Consider the following 22754-nt stretch of genomic DNA (forward strand, 5'->3'; position numbering starts at 1 on the left):
CCAGGGACGGCAAAGTCTGCCTCGTGCTACGTGTTTCAAGTGTTCTACTGGCGTTTATCCCGGGTTCCATAGCACTGATAAGCAACTAGGAGTATTTCTACTCCCCCCTGGATGAGATGCCAGTCGTACGTCTATGGTAGGGTTACGCCTCGGCCTTCAACTCACTTGTGTCCTGAGAGTGACCTCGCAGTGACCTCGGCAAGGGTTTGAAGTCGGACTGCTTTCTCCGGCGTCCAGCGTTAACCATTTAAGCCTTCGCCTAGGGAGGCAGCTAATGATGAACATCAGTCTAGTAATTCAGTTTCACCGGTTCGGTTGTTGTCTTTTCAAAGGAAACTTTAAAAAGAAAATACCAGTGGACCTTTCTATTCCAATATAAGCTAGCAATAAGTAGCAAGGTACGCCCTTGCAAATCCTAAAAATTGACTATATTTAGGCTAGATAACGGTATTTCTGACAATTGACATTGACAGTTAACTGACAGGTTGATATCCTATGTGAAACGCTAGGAGGCCGTTACTCGAGCTGCCGGTCTGTACACGCTCATTTCTAGCTCATCAAAATTGATCGTCACATTTTTACCACCTCGATCATCGATTTTACCATACCCATCGTAAGCTACTGTATTTTTTGTGTTCTGTTTCTCCTCTATTTGCTCAAAGCTTTTTGTTTCGTTTCCATTAGTAGGTTTCTCACTTCCCAGTTCCTTATTTTCGTTAGAATCTTGACGGCACTCCTGATCGTCTTTATCAAACAAGTCGTCCGTGGACTCTTCAGTAAGGCTGTTAAATGAAGGCACATTGTAGTATTCTTTTGTTTCATCCAGAGCACTCAAATCCAAATACGGATTGTCCTTTTGCATCATCTCCTCCAGTCTCTGTCTCATTTGAGTAAAAGTCGGGCGCGCCTCAGGACACTTCTTCCAGCAATCTGTCATCATGTTGTAGCTAAAGAATTTTGCGGTAAGTTAATATTGGGCAAATGTCAATATTCAACTACAGACTTCTCAGAAAATTATGACCAGGTTGAATATGGCAGGGGAAATTGTCAAGCATGGCATAATTCAGGACATGATTGTCTTTTAGATTACACAACTGTCTTGTCCTGATTGTCGATAAAGTCTTGCACGTGGAGATCAACTTAGTGTTTAATTTCTGATTTCTACAGTGTTAGGTAAATCGTGCATCGGTTTCAGGGTTGACAGCCAAGACAGTCAAGCCTACGTTTAACAGCCCTCGAAGCAAAGTGCCATAAAACATGACTAAATCCTCTAGCTTCAAGTACGTAAACCACCGACTAAAGTTAAAGTTGTCAATAACGTTTTCATCCAAGTATTTCGTAAGTGGGGCCTTTATGCTGTGAATCATATTACGAGGTATTTACTTACAGGTCATCGTTGCATGTGTCTGGTTTCTCCATTCGATATCCATCTTTCAACAGGCGAAGCAGCTCTTTGTTGTCGATTGCAGGGTACGGCGTACCACCTGTTGGCATAAAAAAGAAAATATCTCTGAATCCTGTCATGAACTAGCTTCATATGAAAGTAGAAGTGGAATAGAGATTTCCGGACTTGCTAGTTTTCAGACAAAAAGTATTTCATTTTAAGGGCAATTCAGTTCGTGTCTGCCTATTGTCACGTTCTGAAAAAAAAAAGAAAATGACAAATGTGTACCAGATATTCTCTGACAAGAGTGCATGGCTAAAAAAAAATTAGGACTTTCAGTCAATGTTTAGAAGTGTTACCTAATTGCCAAAACCGTGCACTTATGTGGCATGAGAAGCGTACCCTTTTGCTATTGTTCGTTATTATCTCATATTCTTTATTTCGAGCTGATAAAGCTGCATTTGATATTTCCAGTCAAAACATAATCCACTTTTTTCAACGTACCAAGAGTCACTAGCTCCCAGAGGACAACTCCAAAAGCCCATCTGCGAGGACAAAAGAAGAGCAGTGTAAATCTTAAGCCCCGACCACACTAATGCGTTTTTGAAAATATCCGTTTTCGTCTTAACTAAAGCGAAGCAAAATAGTCTCAACCACACTAGCGTTTTCGTTTTGTTTTCACCTGTCGACACTTGTTCGTTTTCGTATGAAAACGCATACTCTTTGATACGTTTTCGCCTATCGTCCACACTAAAACGCCCGAAAACGTTGATGGAATTTTTCGGCACCGTTTTCACCTATCCACACCAGCAACGGAGCGTTTTCAAAAGGCTACACTTTTCGAAAACCCTCATTTTCATCAGCTTTTCCGGTAAGTGCGAGAACACATAAAAAAGTATGCGTTTTTCCCCGAAAATGCATTATTGTGGTCGGGGCCTTAATAAAACGTTTGAATAGAGGTACATTCATCGATACAAAGTTTATGGGCTTACCCTTTGGTCCTACCAAATTTTTAAAATACTTACACGTCACTCTGTGCTGTAAAAGTTTGATCAAAGATGGCTTCGATTGACATCCATTTCAATGGCAGTTTTCTGTTTCTCTTTGCATGGTAAACTTTCTCTTCATACACGTGACGAGTTAGGCCAAAATCTGCCACTTTAGCAATTTTCTTTTCCCCAACAAGGATGTTGCGAGCTGCTAAATCGCGATGGACAAATCCCTTCTTTGTAAGGTATTCCTGAGAACAAATAAATAAAAAATAGTTCTAAAATTGAAAATATAATCAAAAGGAAAAAATCTCCTCAGACACTTAACATGGTTCGATTGGCATTGCAATATGCTGGGTAAATGAGACTCGCTGACCTACTTAACCATAATTCATGTAGTTACTACTACATTCCATCTAAACAATCTTTGCAAATTTTATCAACTCTTGCTTACCATTCCTTGGCTAATTTGCCAAGCAAACGCCATTAAATCTCCTGGAGTTAAGATTTCTTCGTTATTGTCTTGCTCGTCCTCCTTTTCCTGAGTATCTAGGCCTTTGTTTTCCTCGCCAGTTCCAGGACCTTCAGCGTTGTGAGAATTAAAAGATAGAAGTTGGATATTCTCATTCTTTTCTTTTGGCATGTTTGGAGCATTGACGTAGATGCGGTCGTTTTTAGTTGTCTTTCCAAAAAAAAAAAAAAGAAATAACAAAAGTTATGTGACGATGCAGAAAAACAAACATAAACATAACCAACCAACTAACCGACCGACCGACCCATCGATAAAAAGAACAATCGAACGAACGAAAGAAACAAACAAACAAATCGTGAACAAAACAACCAATCAACACAACAAACAAACAAATGAAAAAGCAAGCAAACAAACAAACAAGCAGCTATTCAAATAAAATAATGATAAATAACATGTAAATAATTAATCCCTTTTGCAGTTGTTTTTGTTAAAAAACTTCAACAACATGATGAACTAAAAAGGAAGAGATTAGGTAGATTAGGCGGAAGAGCACAACGCAGCTGTTGTATATACATGTATCCTAATGCTGTAAAATACAATAATATATATAGTTACAATGAACGATGAACTATGCGTACTAAGCACATAAGAAAAGGAAAAGTATTTGAGATAGATAGATCCTGATAGTTGCGAGACATGGAGTCTGGTAGTTGCATGCGTTTTTTACCTTCACAGATATTCCTGTGGGATTCCCATCGGTAAAATAAGTTTCGCAGTACGTTGAACGGTAAGGCCCTCTAGAATCATCTCCGAGATATTCGTTGACCTAGGATAGCAAATACAAATATGAATAAAATCGTTTACTAGATAGATTCATGTGAAAGAATAAAGTAGCAAAACATGAACCTGACACCACCTATAACGTAATTATCAATGAAAATATAAAATGTTATTTAGAACCTTGCTCCTGTGTTTTCTGAGGTAATGTAACAGGTCACCACAAGGAACATATTCAACCAGTAGGAACATTGGCTCTTCCACAGTACAACATCCCAGCATGTTAACAATATTCTTGTGTGATCCCACAGCTTTCATGAGTTGAATTTCCTCGAGAAATTCTCTTCTTTGGTCGCCATCGGCCATATCTAATTCATCAGAGGAAAACTTTAAGATTTTTTTTACATCGGTAAGCACACGATAAGATTTATTGTCTTATTATTTAAAAAAAGTAGGCCTCTTGGAACAAGGCTCTTCTAAGTTACTAGCACAGAGGTTTTGACCTTGACAATAGAAGCTTTTCCCCTGAGAGTTAGTTTTCACCGATCGCCGAACTGAGCTCAAGAAAAGTATGATACGTAGAAATATACATGCAATCATCTGTAACCTACCAGTTGTAACTAAAAGATTAGAAAACAATACATTTGATATACTTACTATGAAGCATTTTAACGGCAACCGTAAACATTTCATTTCCTTTGATGGTTGCAGTTCGTGAGGTGTTCACAGGTGTCTTCCAAGACAGTTTCTGAGAAAGCGGAATATGTTCCTTGAGGGCTCCCTTGTACACCTTACCAAAGGCCCCCTCTCCAAGCTCCTTCTCCAAGGACACTAAATTGCCATCTACCTCCCAGTGATCAATCATTACCGCGTTTTTGCTGGTGAAAACCAAGCAAGAGATAAAATAGTTACTTTATCAGGTCATTCCTATGATTTTGTTTCATGGTGGTATTTGTCATTGACACCAAAAGAATGATCACTGTTGATCAACACTTTACCAATAATATATGTATGTTTGTTATCAGTAATAGTTCCGAATTGAAAGTTTCCAGTCTTGTTTTTGTGAAACAAAGTAGACTTCCTGGATGCGTGGACATTGGGTCCTAGTCGCTCAGAGAACTGGGAAGTAATAGATCAAACACGAAAGACTGTGTTGACCAAATTTCCAAACACCGAGATAAAGTCGAAAATATGACGCGCATCGAGGTGTTTGGTAATGTGTTAAAACACTGTCTTGGATGTTTGATATATCTCCTCAATCTAAACGAAAACTAAGAAAAAAAACTGAGAAATAAAGTCGTATAATCCTATGCTGATTAAGATCAAACACAGTCACGGTCATGGTTTCCTTTCTTTAAATAAGATGGTATCTGCCGCACTAAAGCTTTGTTTGCTCCTATGCAAAGCAGTTCTTAGCTGCATAGACAGCGATCAGTATCAAGAGAAGATCAAGTATCTGTTTTCCTCCACACCCCAGGTAGGGTAAAAGCGAAAAACATGGGGATCAGCCACTCGCGAAAGGTTGATAACTGAATCCAACTATACAAGAGGCCTATTTCGGCCAAACAGAGACGGCCCACAGCCCGATCGCCGCTTTTGCTTTAAAAAGTGTTCTGCTGCAAAGCACGAAAACACTTCACTGGGTTGCATTTCAACGTGTGCTACCTCTGAGGGAATGTACAGTCAACTCTTTTCAAGACAAACACCGTCCGGACTGGCCCCAACTGTTCCTCGAGAGGTGTCCGGCTCATATAGAGTCAATTTGGTTTATTTTGAAGCCTTAAACGAAAATATAATGCTGTTTACCCGGAAACAAGTCCTTTGGCCTCCTTTTTCCTTTGTCGTTCTCTGTGGCACCAAACCATCGAGCAGATTACAATCAGGATTAACAGCAGTAAGCCTATGACAAGTCCCGCAATCTCACCAGGAGTCATGGAACTGGATTCCTTTTCACCTGATGAAAAATGTGTGAGTTTTTAACAAGAGCCAAAAGTACCATTCCTATTAATGGAACGGCGCTTCGCATCTCGGCTTCCTTACTGTCGCTTAAAATTAATGACATCTGTTACTTTGTCTCCAGTAGACTAATATTTCATAAAAAAAGAGCGATCTTTGCTAACGTCATTGTTTACATTTTCCTCATAACAGACGACTTTGCACTGAGAAGACATCATGGTAGATACAAATTGACTCCGAGCATCTAAAGAGCTTGGAAAGCTTAGTAATCTGTAAAATTTTGGGTTCTTTGGGTGTAATATTCAAGGAGAAACTGGCTTTCAAAAAATGCAAAATTTCTACGGAGGTGGCAAAAAGGCTAATGAGCTGATACATTCTTTGTAAAAGTTTCAGGTTTTAAACCCACGTCGCACAAGAAGTATTCAAGACGTCGAGCTCTAATTCCTTGATCGTGTCGCCCTTTCAATGTTCAGAGCTAACGTTTTTGTAGTTTGAGCAGCGCCGCTAATGAGACAATATTATGAACAAAGATTCCTCCATACCAATTCTATAAGTTCGTGCTCAGTTTTAAAAACATTAATGTGTGTAACTCCGTATCGCTAAATAATTATCGTTAATAGAACACAACCGAGACTACCCCCAAAACAATAACAGCTGCTGGTTTTTGGCCAAGGACATTTCGATTTCAAATCCAACTGATCTAATCACTAAGACGCCATGTGTTTTTTGGCGAAGAGACATGGGGCCCGTTTCTCGAAGGTCCCGAAACGTTTTTGCACCCGCAAAGCCATAGCAAAATCTCGAACCTTACGATTACAGAGTTGTTTTATTCACAAATTCTTAATATGAGCAGAAGTCCCTTCATACAAGAAGTTTCAGGGGTATGCAATTCTCCGTTTTTAGATACAGATGAACTAAAAATACTTTTACGGGCCCGAAAGGTTTCCGGGGCTTTCGAGAAACGGGCCTATGGGCCGTTAAAAGTTTATTCTACAATTTCGACTGTAAAGAATGCAAATTGACAAGGATATGTAAATTTAAATGGGTTTGTTGCCGTATTTCAGATTGTATGATTTTCCAAAAGGAATTGTTCCTTAGCCGAAAAGCTAAAGATCATACGTGAATATCATTACAATTGACAAAGATAATTCTTCACTGTGAAATTCGCGTGTTCTGAAAAGGGGCAAGAAAATAACAAGTTTATTTTCAATCAAAAAGTTTTTTTAAATTTGTTGATGTTCTGCACCTTTTGAAACCATTTTGTTTGTGCGACGTATGGCAATGAACTGAAAGACGTTTTGTGTGTTTTGGCTTGATAAGAGTTCCTATTGACAGGAACAAAAATTGGACTTACCTATTTCAGCCTTGAGAATAGCAATCGAGGCTTCTCTACCAGTCACCATGTGCACATCAAATACGGGAGTGACCTGAAAACGAAAGACGAAAGATTGAATACTACATACAAACAAGCAGAGGATTTGACACTGTAACGTGGGACGTGGCGGTAGTGGACTTTGTTTAATATGACAAATAATCTCTATTAATGAAATATATCATGCAATTATGAAGTGCGGATAAAGCGTAAGAGAGAAAAATCTCACACTTAAGTTTTTAATTGAGCAAGTCCCTTGCAGACTTTATTTAGTCAGGGTGGCCCCATCAGCCATAGGCTGGTATCAACAGAGTCCCTGATTTCACTGACTGGATCCGTCCTCTTTCTTTCATCGCGAAACGACCAGAAAATGGCCTGCATGCGATCAGAGGTCATCAGTTTGAAAAATGAAAAAAATGCATGGGTGGAGGGGTGGGGGAACTGAACACAAAGGCAATAAAAGAACTAGGTTTTTACATTTTTTCCAGTACCTTAAATTCAATTGCTTTACCCAGCTGAATCCCGTCAATGGTGACGTTTGTGTATTTCTGCAGCACAGGTAAAAAGTTAGTACTATTAGTGGACATAATAGGTGGTTGGAAGTTTTGTAACGATAATACACAATACGACCCATCTTTAGCATTTTATCACATCTATCTCAATGATACTGACGAAGCACGCTTAACAAAAATCTGTCAAAATTTATTGGTGAATAGAATTATTGGCGTATGATGACGTCAGAATTGGTTGTCAAGGGAACATCAAAAGTAGTCAAGTGTACCGTACGCAACAGACCTTTGTCAAGGTATTTGAAATCCATGGATACCTCCGAAGAAAAGTCACCTTGAAATTTGTCAAGTGGCTAAGTGTGAAAGTCTGTCTGTAACATTCGCAGATTTCTATATCTTCGCTGTTTAAAAACGCATGCCTTTCATACTTGGCAGTTTAAAAAGTTGAAGGTGATCTTTTCAGAGGTGTCAATAGAATTTTAATACCCGGCCTACAACAAATCTAAACTAATATTACGACAGTGGTCTACTCGTGATCTTTTCGGGCAATCACTTTGACACTGCGCGAAGAACTGATTTCTGAAACTAACAAAGCTGATTTTTTGCCATTTCTGAAAAGAAGGCGTCAAGTCTTTCTTATTTTTTCATGAATTTAGGCTGGTTCTGAACACTTTTTTTGATAATTGAAATTAATAAATTAATTGTCAACTTCGTGATAAAATGTCAAAAAGTGACACTGTCACTAAGTGGTCATTTGTCTCAATAGGTAAAAAGAAGTTGTACCTTTTTCCATTTTGTGTTGCCAGTGCAAATGATTCTGACGAAATAGAGATGCTACGCTGTTCGTAGGTAGAATCTTTACAGGCTTATTCTAAATATTTTAGCTAAAATAACTTTATGGTCAACTGTAATAGAATACCAAAGATGTAATTCTCTTTTGTGGAAAGCTTTAATTTAAAATTTAAAGAAGGAAAGCGGCGAAATTGTTGGGTAAGCGATCCACCTTGATGAATTTTTCTCATTCAGGACAAAAGCTGTATATGATACCATCTGGGTTCATTTCCTTGCCGACATTGGGGCTGGATAAGTGTTTTAAAAGTTCCTAGAGGAACTGTTTCACAGATCGTCTCACTTACCGTTGTAAACACGGTGTTGAGATCAATGGCTCGTCGTACTTTATTTCTGACAAGTTTGTCGGTGCCATTGGTTATTTTATAACTGTAATGGTTCACTGCACTGTGGTTGAAAAGTGGTTTTTGCCACGACACTTTTGTGCCGAATAACTCATTAGAACTGGGAACTAGCGCATCGTGGCTCAGTCCAACAACTTTCAATAATTCCTCTCTAGGGCCTGTAAAACGTAAATATAGTAATTTGGAATGGTAAGTTGTACTAAGAATAAATAAAACAAGTTACGGGACATTTAAGAGTCGTTCCACTTTCTCAGTGAGGTGTGTTAATCTTTGTAGTAAATAAATTAGTGAATGTAGCAATTTTGAAACTTTTGTTCTCATGAAACAACATTTTTTACAGGGTTTTTTGTTTAAGCGACAGTGATATTATTCTAAACCGTGATTTTTTGAAATACCCAGCTCACATTAGAGAAACGATTTGATACATGAAGGCAAGTATCAAGCCGGGTTAACAAACTTAACAACTATGAAGACCAGTTATTAAAAAATAAATTAGTTTTTGAGTCATTGCGATCAATTATCTTTGAATTGCGATGTCAGAAATATGTTCAGCAGGATATGGAAGACGAGTAGAAAATTCACTGCCTTCGTACTCGTTCTTCGAATTTCGTCATTGCAGTAAGTTTTGTATTGCAGTAAGTGCTATCCAAGAGGTGTATCAGTTTTGTATCACAAGCTCACTGCAGTTGAGCTGGCCACTCTTCTTTTCACTCTCTTTAGACTTTCCTCTCCTTTCCTGGTTTTCGTAATAGACCTTGTCTAACTACCTAACCATTATAAATTTGATTATTGTGTTTGTTTTCTAATTGGTCTAGCACATACAACGTGATAAAATCTTGATAACTCACCCGGAGCCATCTCTTCTTGTTGTCGCTTTTTCCCCAATATATACTTGTCCCTGTAAACAGGTGTCACCTACAAAGACACACTGACCAGTGAAGCGAAATCCTTTATTTTATCTCAGTCTATCAATAACCACAACCTACTATCTTTTCTTAATTGATCTATCTGAAACATCAGGAGATTATTTTACAGTGTAAAGCTTACCTCGATGATGACATGATCTTGTGGAAGTATTCCTGATAACATGAATATCGTCCCTTTCTGTGAACACGACGACATAAATTTTCAATAATTTATTTATTTTTAACTCCTTATAATAACGTAAACGTTGTACTTTTCTTATCTTCACCCTGAGTTACAGTTTTCAACTAAAAAAGTAAAGTAATTTAGAGATTATTACATGTAACAAAGGGTTATTGCTTTCTTTCGGCGTTCCACCAAAGTAAAATTTTAATAATAGGCTTTGCTAAAATAGTGACACGTTTGATCCTTAAGTAACGAATCTATACAAGATTTGCATTAGCATTTTCGCAGCTTATTTTCTTTACACACTGTCAGTAGTACCCCTCTAATTATCTCTGAATAAATCGAGTTGCCTTCCCCATATTCAACCTTGCATCTCCCGCGAATTGTTTTAGAACTACCCTTGTTAATTTCTTATGTTTGCATCATCTCAATGTCGTAGATGCAGCGAACTTAAAATGACTCGGCACGATAATGACCTAATATTCCGTTGTAATTATATGTAAAGCATTCTGACTGCCAAGTTTCGATATAAGAACTAGCTATGTAAGCTTTGCTTCACGAAGAAAACGCCAAAATTAAGAACTTTAAAGGAGCTACGTCACGATCTGCGCATATTGAAAAGTTTGGCCTCAATTTTTCAAATTCGTTTGTAATCCGTGTTAATCTTCTCCATCCTTAGCCCTCATTTTTCCTTTATGGTTTATCATTATCTCTTTGGTGTTTTTCTATCTTATTAAACTGTTATTTTCAGGTTTACTATCATTTAAATAAATTTTATTTGCCACCAAATAAAAGCGTTTATAGCTTCTACCCACGCTCCTGGCATTACTGTAAACACAGTGTTAATTTTCAACCAGGAGTTTAAGATAATGAGGAAAGGCTGGGAGTACTGAAGGGTCGAACTAAATGGGGACGGGGTCACCAAGTACAAACTTGATTGAGCAATAATCAAAAGACCATCACAAGACAATCTTATGACTTCGATGACAATAGCGAATTCATTGGTAACAGTCACGAGTTTCACTGGAAAATAACTTAGCCTCGCTTTCAGCGATCGGTATAAGACGTGGCATGTTTGTCGAGTTCGTCCTCTTTGTCCCCAGACCTGACACACTCAGCGAGGTCGACCCTCCTCCTCCCTTCCTCCACCTCATTTATGTTATGTATTTGTGATATAGGTACTTCTCCTTTTTTCTCCTGCCCTCACCTTTGCAAGAGCTTAACAAATAATAATTCGTTCATATTGTATTTTATATTAGTTTTAATCAATAAATCGGCCATTCTGCGTGGCCAAAATTTATCCCAACAACGACTTGTCTGGTTTCGATTTCTTTAAGCGCTCTAGCAAACAAAACTTGACTGTTGACCTAGAAAATTTGACATAGGTACAGCTTCATAGTTATAATTTCGGAAACAAGGAAAGAAGACATAAAGGTAATTTTGTATGTGGCCAAAATAGCTCAAAATACCGTGACTGAGCTCCTTTAATAAGAAAAGAACGGCATGCACTTACGAATTTATACAACGGTGATATTTATAATCTTATTGCCAATGAGCTTGAGATGGAAAAGAAATTCGTTATGGTTCTGATTATGAAATGATTCTTTATCATTTTCTGTTGCACTCACCACACCGGTTATTATGCATCTCGGGCCCTTGACCAATGAAGAACAAGGAAATTGATCACGTGGGTAGCCAGAGAACCCGTATGACACGTTATAATAAAGCACGTCTCTGTATTGGAATGATGGTGGTTTCCAAGTGAAGTTGACGGCAAATGTGTTAGTTTGTTTGTCTTCAACAAAATCTCCTGTACGCTGCAGTTGCTGTACAGAAATCTCTTCATCATTCGGTACTTGAGGGAGAAAAAACAATTACAGTTTACAAATTTGTATTAAAACATAATTGACAATAATGTGATTCCATGGTTCTATGGTTTGTTGGTCAGATAGGCATGTGTATTGTACAAACCAGTCTTGATTTTCGAATGGCACCTCACTAATAACATGTAAGCTGTCGTGTTTAGCCTTAAACTTAAATAATCGTCCTAACCAACTGTAACGCACCTTCCTAGTCACCTAAAATTATGCCACCGAATTCAAAACCTAGCTGGGTATCCTAGGATAACAGCAAAACGGATGGATGCAATTATAGCACAGTGGTTGAGAGAGATTCCATACTTGCTAGTTGAGAAATTTGTCAACTTGTGTTCCTGTGGACAAGATGGCATTCTAGACTATTTGGCTTGATAGATATGGCTATGCAACAAAAACATTTTTCCGCTGAGATTATTTAATTTTTCATTAGTTTTATTAATGAATTTTCTGGAGGCCTTGGGTTTGTTTGCTATATTCAGTTTGGACGGGTCATCCGTCACACTTGTATAGTCACTAACCTGGCCCATGAATTTTCTTAACAGATGGAACTGCTCGTATTCTGTTGTTGATATACTGCGGTGTCACCTATGAAAAATGATACACACATTCCAGTATCAGTGACCGGTTGACAATTATAAGAGAATCTGGGAATTAACTGAAACGGGTGGAAGAAAAACTGATTATATATTTTATTGAGAGCTGGTTATATTCTACTTTTTTCTCTCGCCAAATATCTTTCTCAATCTACTCCAAAGAAGTATTGCCCTTTACAACATTGATAAATCGTCAAGTGACAGGCGACAGTGAGAAAATCATAAACAACGAGTTGTTGTCTTGAGCTACCAGTATTCTTTTTAACAGTGTTTAACTCAGTTAAGTAGCACGCGTTCGTAGACCTATAGAAAGCAACATGTGGTTTAAGGCCTTAAAAATATCAATACTTACATTAAACGCCACGGGTTGCCCGTGTGAGATTCCATCAATGTTGAAAAAAGTTTTGCTCTAGAAGAGAAAAAATAAACAACTAAATGAATCAATATTTATTGATAAAGCAATGTAAAGAAAAGTTGGGTTAGAAAAACGCTAAATTAGTAAATAGAATAAGTAGCAAGACTAGAATGAGTAAATACGTAAATTAAATGGACGACTGACTGACTGACTGACTGAATAAATGAATGACTAAATGGATGGGTGACTGTAGACGTACAGATGGATCAACGATCAATCATTCATTCAATCAATCAATCAATCAATCAATCAATCAATCAATCAATTAAGAAATTTCATTTTTTGGCGTCCGTCCAATTAGTGAGTTATGTAAAAGAGGCAGGAATTCTCATTAAAAACGAAAAAATGTTACACGAAAAAATTCAGAATTAAATTGCCTTTGAGGTTCATCGAAGATTATTACATTAATTTTCTAGGAGAATGTTCTGCAATGAATCAGTACTGTATATGAATTGCAGACAGTCTGAAGTAACTGTATCAAGCGCTCCTGTCCCGGTAAAATTAACTACTTACTGTTTGCGTTCTAGTTTCTTTTCCATTGTCCACGCGATACGAAATCGCATAAGACTTAATTTGGCTGTAATTAAACGACGGTTTTTGCCAGGTTACGTTCAGTGAGAATGTCTCAGTTGGAAGTTTAAAGGTGAAGTCATTAAGCACCAGGCTTCTCACCGTGACTTGTGATGGATCAGGATCTTTCAGAAACAATAACATGACACAACTCAAGAAAAAGGTCATAACAAAATTAAAGTTAACTTCTAAAATTTAAACGTCATATATATTCGTCTCTTAGCAACCCTGTTATCACTGGCTTGGTTTCTGTTGCTTGTTGGGTAATTCCTGTTTAATTTATCAAAAACTTCCACAAGCGTAAAATAGTGACTCGTAAAGTCTACAAAGCTGTGGAATTCATCCCAATAATTTCTCAGGTAAAAAGAAAATCTACACGGGTAATTTCTGTACAACCGTGAAAACTTTGAGCAATTCCAACCTTTGGAGGGTTGTTTTATGGAGATTTAACGGTTCATGTCGTCTCGTCTCTGATATTTCTGTTTCTTTCACAGTTTGGCCTGACTGTTCCGATTTAGCTGATCTTACTAACGGAGTTCGAGGTCCATACTGTAAGTTACAGATCCACTTAATTTTTTCCCCTTCGATTTATGGCCCATGTGCGATTCGCGCGGGCCATGAATCGAAGGAGAAAACAATGAGGATCCGTAAGTTACAGTACGGACCGAGAAGACGAGGTTATCAAGATATTTGTTATATCTCTACTGTGTGTCTGACGGGTTCGGGAACGATTCTGCTCACGCGGAACGGCTTCAAATTTCTGACACAAGTCGAAAGCAAAACGGGTCAATTTGAAATCGTGTTAAAGTCGTTTGCACGTTTTAATACACAACTTAAAATAAAAGAGAGTTAACTTTAACTTGCTATGAAAGTTAACGATACTTGGCGATAAAACAAACAAAGACAACGACAACGACAACGACAAAGACAACTACAAAGACAAAGACAAAGACAAAGACAAAGACAAAGACAAAGACAAAGACAAAGACAAAGACAAAGACAAAGACAAAGACAAAGACAAAGACAAAGACAAAGACAAAGACAAAGACAAAGACAAAGACAAAGACAAAGACAAAGATAAAGACAACCACAACCACAACGACAACGACAACGGCAACGGCAACGACAAAGACAACGAAAACGACAGCGACAGCGACAGCGACAAAGACAAAGACAACGACAACGACAAAGACAACGAAAACGACAACGACAACGACAACGACAACAAAAACGACGAGGACGAGGACGACGACAACAACGACGACCACGACGACGATCACGACCACGACCACGACCACGACCACGACCACGACCACGACCACGACGACGATAACGACAGCGACAGCGACAACGACAAACGACAGCACGACGACGACGAGAGCGACAGCGACAACTACAACGACAACGACAACGACAGCGACGACGACGACGACAACAACGACAAAGACAACGACAACGACAGCGACAGCGACAGCGACAGCAACAAAGACAACGAAAACGACATCGACAACCACAGCCACAGCCACAGCTACAGCCACAGCCACAGCGACGACGACGACGACAACGACGACGACAACGACAGCGACAAAGACAACGACAACGACAGCGACAACGACAACAACAAAGACAACGAAAACGACAACGACAACGACAAAGATAACGACAACGACAGAGACAGCGACAGCGACAGCGACACCGACAACGACAAAGACAACGTAAACGACAACAACAACGACAACGACAACGACAAAGAAAACGAAAACGACAACAACGACGACAGCGACAGCGACAACGACAACGACAACGACAACGACAACGACAACGACAACGACAACGACAACGACAACGACAACGACAACGACAACGACAACGACAACGACAACGACAACGACAACGACAACGACAACGACAAAGACAACGAAAACGAAAACGACAACGACAACGACAAAGACAACGACAACGACAACGACAACGACAACGACAGCGACAGCGACAGCGACAACGACAACGACAACGACAAAGACAACGAAAACGACATCAAGAACGACAACGACAACGAAAACGACAATGACAATGACAACGACAACGACAACGACAACGACAACGACAAAGACAACGACAACGACAACGACAACGACAACGACAACGACAACGACAACGACAACGACAACGACAACGACAACGACAACGACAACGACAACGACAACGACAACGACAACGACAACGACAACGACAACGACAACGACAGCGACAGCGACAGCGACAGCGACAGCGACAGCGACAGCGACAGCGACAGCGACAGCGACAGCGACAAGGACAACGACAAGGACAAGGACAACGACAGCGACAGGGACAGCGACAGCGACAGCAACAAAGACAAAGACAAAGACAAGGACAAAGACAAAGACAAAGGGCGGTTTCCATCACAGGCTGCTCAAGCGCGAGATGAGAGGAAATGAAACATACGCGAACGCGACTCTTGCCTTCGAGCGGTGTTGTGTTACAAAGATGCGATTTACAAGGGTTTGTATGGGAACTTTACGGGTTTGCTTTAAATACCTAATATTTAATGTTCTGTGAATAAAACTGACTTACCCTGCTTTCCTGTCGTATGCTGTGTTGTTTCAGGGTGTTTGAGGCCGTTTTGAAGCGTTTTCAGCGAGTTAGCACCATCACCAGCGCTAACTCGCTGAAAACGCTTCAAAACGGCTTCAAACACCCTGAAACAACAAAGAATACGACAGAAAAGCAAGGTTAGTCAGTTTTATTCACAGAACATTAAATCTACGTTTTATTTACATTAATTATTTCCTCTCATCTCGCGCTTGGGCCGCCTGTGTTTCCATTCGAACAAAAATTCTGAAATTTATCAGGTCTATCAGCGTTTTTCACTCTGTTGCAGTCAAGCGGAAAATTCTCTTTCATTCGACTCGGAAAATTTCCAGAATTCACATCAGAATTTTTGGTCGAATGGAGAGCGCCCAAAGACAAAGACAAAGGGTCAGTGGATAGTTCTAACTACTGTATCATATTGCTTGGTCTTTAATCATCGGTCTGAACACCAGAGCACCAGAACATATCAAGCTATTGACAGAATACTTGATGGAGACTATTATTCGGATGATGCACTTCTGAGATCATAATTCTTCTACTTACGGGGAGTAGATATTTCGACTTTTATTTCATTGCCTGGTGGAGTTTTATCCTCAAAGTTCGGTTTAAGCTGGTAGGAATCAAGACAAACATAGAGTCATAAAGGAGCAAAACAATATTGCTACATGAATTAATAACACAAACGGAAACTTCATCGCAAGTAAATATATGAAAGATCATATATTTGAACGAGGTACACAATTGACTTTTGAAATGGTTTTCTGAATTACTAATTTTGAACATAGATCATAAACAAGTCCCTCTTACTCTGATCTCATAAGTTTCTCTGGGCTGCAAAGGTCCTACTAAATATGACGTTACCTGAAATACGAAAACAAAGATCAGCATTATATGCAGACAATGCACGCGTAACCATTCAACAGCTATAAAGAAAATTAAAACGTGTACATAGTTTGTTTTATTAGGTGAAAGAGAGCAAAAATAACCGGAAGGTTAGGTTTTTTAATACTCGTCAATCAGAAGTTCCACAGAACGTCACGAGTCAAATAAGGAAGCAAATAAACATGTAATTGGCCGGCTTAGGGTTGGTCCGTATAGTGAAAAACTGTGACCGAGGTCTTGAAAATGCGAGGTCTTAACTGCGGCCTCACTATACGGACCGACCCTCAGGCCCAGACGCCGAACTTCTCGTGAGTCGAACCTAATACATTGAATTAAGTACATGAAAAGTTCGGCGTCTGAATCAATTAAGAACGGTCATTTGAATTTGGAACAGCTCGGCCGTTCTTTCCGCCTGGCTCAGGCGGGAATTTCGGCTTTACAACGACTTTGATTCAGACGTCGAACTTTTCATGTGCCGAAACTGATGCATAAATTGTTATAACGTGTTTTATAAGCAGTGCACACTTTCCCTGAAAATTGCTGACATTATGATGTGATATGGTTCACACTAAATTAAAGGAGCTCAGTCACGGTGTTTTGTCCTTTTTTTTTTGGCCACGTACAAAATCTCCTTTAAATGCAAGGAAACCTGAAAATAGTAGGTTACTAAGACAGAAAAACATCAAAGAGATAATAATAAACCACAAAGGAACAAGGATGGTCAAGGATGGCGAAGATTTACACGGATTGCAAACGACGAATTTGAAAAATTTAGGCTGAACTTTTCAAAATGTGCAAACGTGACTGAGCTCCTTTAAGTTCGGCGAATCATTTTAAGTTCGACGTCTGAATCAACAGGCGTACTTTTGATAATTTGGGTCGGTCCAAATTCGAATTAAATTGGGCTCATCCAAAGTTCGGCGTCTTAACTGGGCCTAAGCTGGCCATAACATGTTTATCTTTTTTTCTTGCGGTAAATTGGCGTACAGGTGGGTCAATTTCAGTCGAGTTTACCTCTCTGATCGATGCTGTATTTGAGAATACTTCTGTGGAGTACACTTAACGAATTTTCCTCGCTGTCTGCTACTCAATTTACGTTGGAAAGTCTGATTTCGAGTGATTCGCAACGGCTGACACATTTTTTTTTGTAGTACAACTTCACACTTTGCACGAAATTTCACACCAAAAAAAAACCCACACTTTTGGAGAACTTAACTGGTGAACTAAATGCAACTTACGTAAAGAAGTTCTAAATAAATCTGTTCTTTAATACATCTTTGCTTTTTCTAGTATCTGAGTTACTCGCTCTTTCGCTCGTTAGCATTTTTTCAAGTACGAATGACTTGTAGAAGGCATTTCAATAACAAAGTCGCGTAAACAAACCCACTTGTAAGCCAATTTACCGCAAGAAAAAAAAAGGAGAAAAAAACTGTGACCTTGGGCTTGAAAATGCTGCCCTCGGGCAGCATTTTCAAGAACTCGGTCGCAGTTTTCTCACTATACGGACCTCCCAGCCGGCCAATAACATATATGTATCAGAAAAGATAACAACCAGAATTAGGTCAAGGTTTTCATGCAGGGCAATGTTAGCAAAATGTCCAGCTATGTTTACTTTGCAATTTGTTTAATTTATGATTACCAAATCGAAGTCACATATGAACGATATACTCAAACCGAGGTTGCCAAAATCAACCTCGTTCCCAGGGCTTTTTCCTTAGAGAAGACTGGGAAAGGGTTGTTAACAAATTATCTCTTCAAGGCCACGATTTCAAGGCCTGACCGTGCACTGATTCACGTACATTGTCCTGATTAGGACCTCACAACAGTGGCTAGCTAATTAAGCCCCGGGTTTGCCACTAAAATGAAAACACGAGGAGCAGGAAAGATCAGCGAGTGTTAAAGTGCCTATGAAGTAAAAAATAATTGCTGCTGATTTGAAAGGCTTTTCAAAGTAAAGAAGAATGGCGTTCTCCTTTTTGGAATATCTTTTTTCGTTTTAGAGATATTCACGTTTTTGTATTATAAGTGATGACGTCATAGGTGGTTCCACTAAAACAGTTCAATACTCAATCAAGAATATCTCTAGAAATATTAAAGCAGTGTTCTTTAAACTTGGCACCAGAAATGTACATCACAAAATAAACAAAATGACACCCGTCGTGCCGTTACCATGACAACAGTTATGCCGCTGGTCTCGTTTTAATTAAAACTAACATTACCAGATTTTATCTTAAACAAGGATCATCCACTCCCAACAATCTAATGGGGAGAGTTAAGACAATATGGGAATCATGTGTGTTCCCAGCAAGACCCTCTGTCCCTTTTCGAAGGGTTGCAAACTGGCATATTTGGTTTTTCACCGAAAGAGACTGGAGCCAAAAGTGTTGCCATGGCAACAACACAGAAGGTGTCATTCTGTTTCTTTTGTGATGCACATTTGTGGTGCCAAGTTTGAAGAACACTGCTCCAATATTTCTAGAGATATTCTTGATTCAGTGTTTTACTGTTCAAGTGGAACCACCTATGACGTCATCACTTTCCTCATTTGCACAATACAAAAACGTAAATATCTCTAGAACGAAAAAAGATATTCTAAAAAGGGAAACGTCATTCTTCTTTACTTTGATAAGCCTTTCAACTAAGCAGCAATTAATTTTTACTTCATAGGCACTTTAATAGTCATGGTATTTTGAGTTATTTTGGCCACGAAAAAAACTCCTTTTAAATTGAAGGAAAACTGAAAATAGTAGCTTACTAAGATTGAAAAACATCCGAGACATATTGATAAACCATGAAGGAACAAGGATGGTTAAGGATGGAGAAGATTAACACGGATTACAAACGACGAGCTTGAAAAATGTAGGCTAAACTTTTCGAGAAGCGCAAACCGTGACGTAGCTCCTATAATCGAGACAGGCAGTGAAAGAAGAAAGGGAAAAAAAAAAATAGCTTACGTAAGATTTTCGAGGTATAGCAGAGAATTCACTTCGTTTTCGCCAGATGACATTGTAAGACTGAACTCGTTTATAGGGGTAGATGGGTGGATCCCATGTTACATTGATAGTGAATGTGTAAGCATCATCTATGGACATCACAGTGTGGTTGACGTTTCTCACTTCTCTGTAATCGTCTGGGGAATCAGGAGGATCGACTACAAAGCAAAGACACTTAAATCTAAGTACGTTGACAATTCCAACCTTGCCAGCGACAGAAACGTTCCGGCGAGGTGGATTGGAACCGAGTCAAGTCAAGTCTAGACAAGAAGACACAAGAATGTAATACAGAGATAATGAAAGTCTATCTTACACTTGTAGCATAGGTCTTTGGGATAACTGGAGATATTTCTGCAGCCTGTGAGAAAAGAAAACAATAGACCTTTTTTTCCTCTAGAATAGACTAGTTTTCCTCTAGTTAGGACATACTGTTTTGTTCGCAGCCTGGCCCCTGGAGACTAGTCACGTAGCTAAATTAGCCACTCTGGATAAATAAAGCTTACCTACCTAACTAATCTGAGATTGGTTTCGACCTCACCATTATGTTTAACTTAGGACTTAAAGTTAAATATTTGCACGGCTGCAGCTGTTTCCTTCTCAGAAAAGAGGCTATTCTAAGACCGGTTATTCTGATAAGCTCTACCGATCTTAGTGATCACTTAGCTTGGGAAATTAACGTTTCAGTCAGTTCTTTTGATTCGAGTTTCACTGAAAACCAATAATTAACCTGGGATGGTTCACAATGAGTTTCTGTAGATACACAAAACAAAGTCGGACATTTTTTTGCTGCTGTATTACCAACTCCCAACATGACCAGCTTCCAGTTGGCTTTATAGCTAAGTTGGTAGAGCAATGCCCCGGTATCGCAGAGGTCATGGGTTCAAATCCCGTTTGTAGTTACCTGAGCTCTGTACGTAACTGTTATGATTTTGCAGTTATGCCTGTAACGGTATCGCTATGTCTTACCAGGATATTCATAAGTAATCATTGTTACACTGCTAGGTATACACTGAGACAGCGCATAAACCTGCAATGAAAATATTCCTCTGGTTATTGCACGTTCTTTTCTCTCGCTGTGTTTACATCACCGAAATTACTAAGCAAAATGTGTAAGGTAAGTTCAAGGCTATGTCGGACCAAGTGGCCCATAGAGGCGGTGCTTATCTCAGTTTCTGTAACACTAAGCGACAATCGCAGGGTTACCACTCAGCATTAAATTTGTCGTTTGCCTCTAAGAGTCAAGTGTCTTGCCCAAGAACACAACGGAATGAATCTTGCCGGAGCTCGAGCCCGGACTGCTCGATCCAGAGGTCATCGTACCAGCCATTGCTCAACCGCGCCTCCACAATGTGTAAGATAATGATTTCCAAAATGAGAAAGTCTCTCTCTGGTCTCTTCCAATATTTACTGAAATTTCCTGACATGATTTGGTCAAATGATGAGGCAAAGTTAAGAGAGTTGGTGAATGGTTCTATTCCTGCCTCGATCGTAATGGCGAACATTCAAAACAAAATTATGCTTAATATGGGCAGTATTCTCTCAGACGAACCATCTGAATGCAATGGTCACACTAAACATTTAGAGATGTGTGGCGTGACCAAATGCGTTGCGTGACCAAATATGTGGTGCGTCCACTCAGATGTTTAGTAGGGAGAACCGTTAAATTTAAGTCTTACAAGTTATTTGTTCATCATCGAACCCTTGCAACATAACATAACAAAAATACATCAGCGTGAGGAGATCAGTCAACCAAGCCAAATGTCAAAACAAAATGTACCATGGATTATATACCCTCGTGAAAATGACATCCAGTGTTAACACGTAACCTTGACTTGTCTTAGTACAAACTCTAATTTGCATTTCAACTGAAATTAACCTGACAGCAATCATTTTTCAATCTTGCTGAATAAAGATATTCAGAGTTATTTTTACCTTTAACGTGTGGTTGCATTTCTTTATTTCTTCATCAATGTTGATAGATCCACTGGGTTGCGGAGACTGCAGAAAAGATGTAAGAAGATATGAATAACATTGCTAAAGTAACAGCACTCCCACCTTGGTTAGTCCGTATTTGTTTAGAGTAAATTAGGACAAAATATTGGCAATATCATTAGACTGTATGCTGGACATTGACTAAGGAACAAATCATGGCATTCCTTACTTGTACAAATCCCATTATACACCTCTTTTACCCCCCAAAATTTTGCATAATCATTGTCTGCAATTTCTCCTGGGACCGGAAGATGTCCCAAGAGAAATCTAAAACAATGCCTGTGCAATTTTTTGGGGGGATTTTGGGATTTGTGCGACTAGAGAATGTTGTTAATCTTGTCTGGAATCATTTGCCCTTGGCCAACTTACAAGATCGCCTTCTCTCTTGTTTGTTAGATAGTGTTCTGTTGTTTTGTACGAGATATCTGCTTAACACAATACTGGTCGTGTTCAAAGTCAAATGACACTTCTTAATAATTCTTTACAAATTTGAAGACCCAGTTTTGGCCAGGGTGCATTGCGCACTGTGCAGCAATGGAAAACAATAGAAACCTCGCTATCATGTAAACCAAAAGACCAATAGACGCGGGAAAAAGCGCAATGGTCAATCCTGGGTATTTAAAAGAATTCACCCATAAAGAAGTCATAAAATGTAAAACAAAAAGCTGGTATGGATGGTTGTAACTAAAAACAGTTGAAACAAATTAGTTTTTGTAATAATCTAATAAATGATTCAATTATATTAAGCTAGACGACAGTAAAGAACAAGTTTCAGCTCTAAATTTAATCAAGACTTGATGAGGACTGGGTTCCAGTCTTACGCAATTTTCTCTTTCTCAAAGTCTTATTGAAATCCTCAACATCGTAGTATTGATAAGTGGAGAGGAAGACGTTCGATTTTTTACGATTAAGAATTAATTCAAAAAGTTTGTGCGCAATATATGGGAAAAAAATGGGAAAAAACAGCAGTTTTCCCTGGTGTAAGTTACCGGGACGGCAATGGGGATCAGGCTCAATTTCGGCTGCTCTCTTGAGTCCGGTTTACGTTCCTCCCCGAGAAGAAAGGGAGAGCTCCTTT

At 39.1% G+C, this 22754-nt stretch overlaps 2 protein-coding genes across 6 annotated transcripts in view; one reads left to right on the forward strand and one right to left on the reverse strand.

The window, feature by feature from the left end:
* Positions 1-22754, forward strand: part of LOC145484977 (succinyl-CoA:acetate/propanoyl-CoA:succinate CoA transferase-like) — a 119314-nt gene that overhangs the window by 40631 nt on the left and 55929 nt on the right. The window lies entirely within an intron of this gene.
* LOC145483775 (uncharacterized) overlaps positions 39-22754 on the reverse strand; it is a 37891-nt gene continuing 15175 nt past the window's right edge. For all 5 annotated transcript variants that reach the window (XM_081462316.1, XM_081462315.1, XM_081462313.1 and 2 more), the window contains exons 9-32: positions 21617-21682; positions 20651-20711; positions 19998-20042; positions 19646-19842; positions 16617-16670; positions 16353-16419; positions 13140-13321; positions 12564-12620; positions 12137-12203; positions 11370-11596; positions 9700-9756; positions 9501-9567; positions 8596-8810; positions 7442-7498; positions 6933-7005; positions 5429-5576; positions 4280-4500; positions 3806-3990; positions 3573-3671; positions 2828-3055; positions 2410-2624; positions 1889-1929; positions 1388-1484; positions 39-947 (exon numbers count right to left, since the gene is read on the reverse strand). In XM_081462316.1, the coding sequence (XP_081318442.1) occupies positions 506-947; positions 1388-1484; positions 1889-1929; positions 2410-2624; positions 2828-3055; positions 3573-3671; positions 3806-3990; positions 4280-4500; positions 5429-5576; positions 6933-7005; positions 7442-7498; positions 8596-8810; positions 9501-9567; positions 9700-9756; positions 11370-11596; positions 12137-12203; positions 12564-12620; positions 13140-13321; positions 16353-16419; positions 16617-16670; positions 19646-19842; positions 19998-20042; positions 20651-20711; positions 21617-21682 (3168 nt within the window). In that variant the 3' untranslated portion in view covers positions 39-505. The remainder of the gene's footprint in view (positions 948-1387; positions 1485-1888; positions 1930-2409; positions 2625-2827; positions 3056-3572; positions 3672-3805; positions 3991-4279; positions 4501-5428; positions 5577-6932; positions 7006-7441; positions 7499-8595; positions 8811-9500; positions 9568-9699; positions 9757-11369; positions 11597-12136; positions 12204-12563; positions 12621-13139; positions 13322-16352; positions 16420-16616; positions 16671-19645; positions 19843-19997; positions 20043-20650; positions 20712-21616; positions 21683-22754) is intronic.

Source organism: Orbicella franksi, chromosome 4, assembly GCF_964199315.1.
Source record: "Orbicella franksi chromosome 4, jaOrbFran1.1, whole genome shotgun sequence".
Taxonomy (NCBI): Eukaryota; Metazoa; Cnidaria; class Anthozoa; order Scleractinia; family Merulinidae; genus Orbicella; species Orbicella franksi.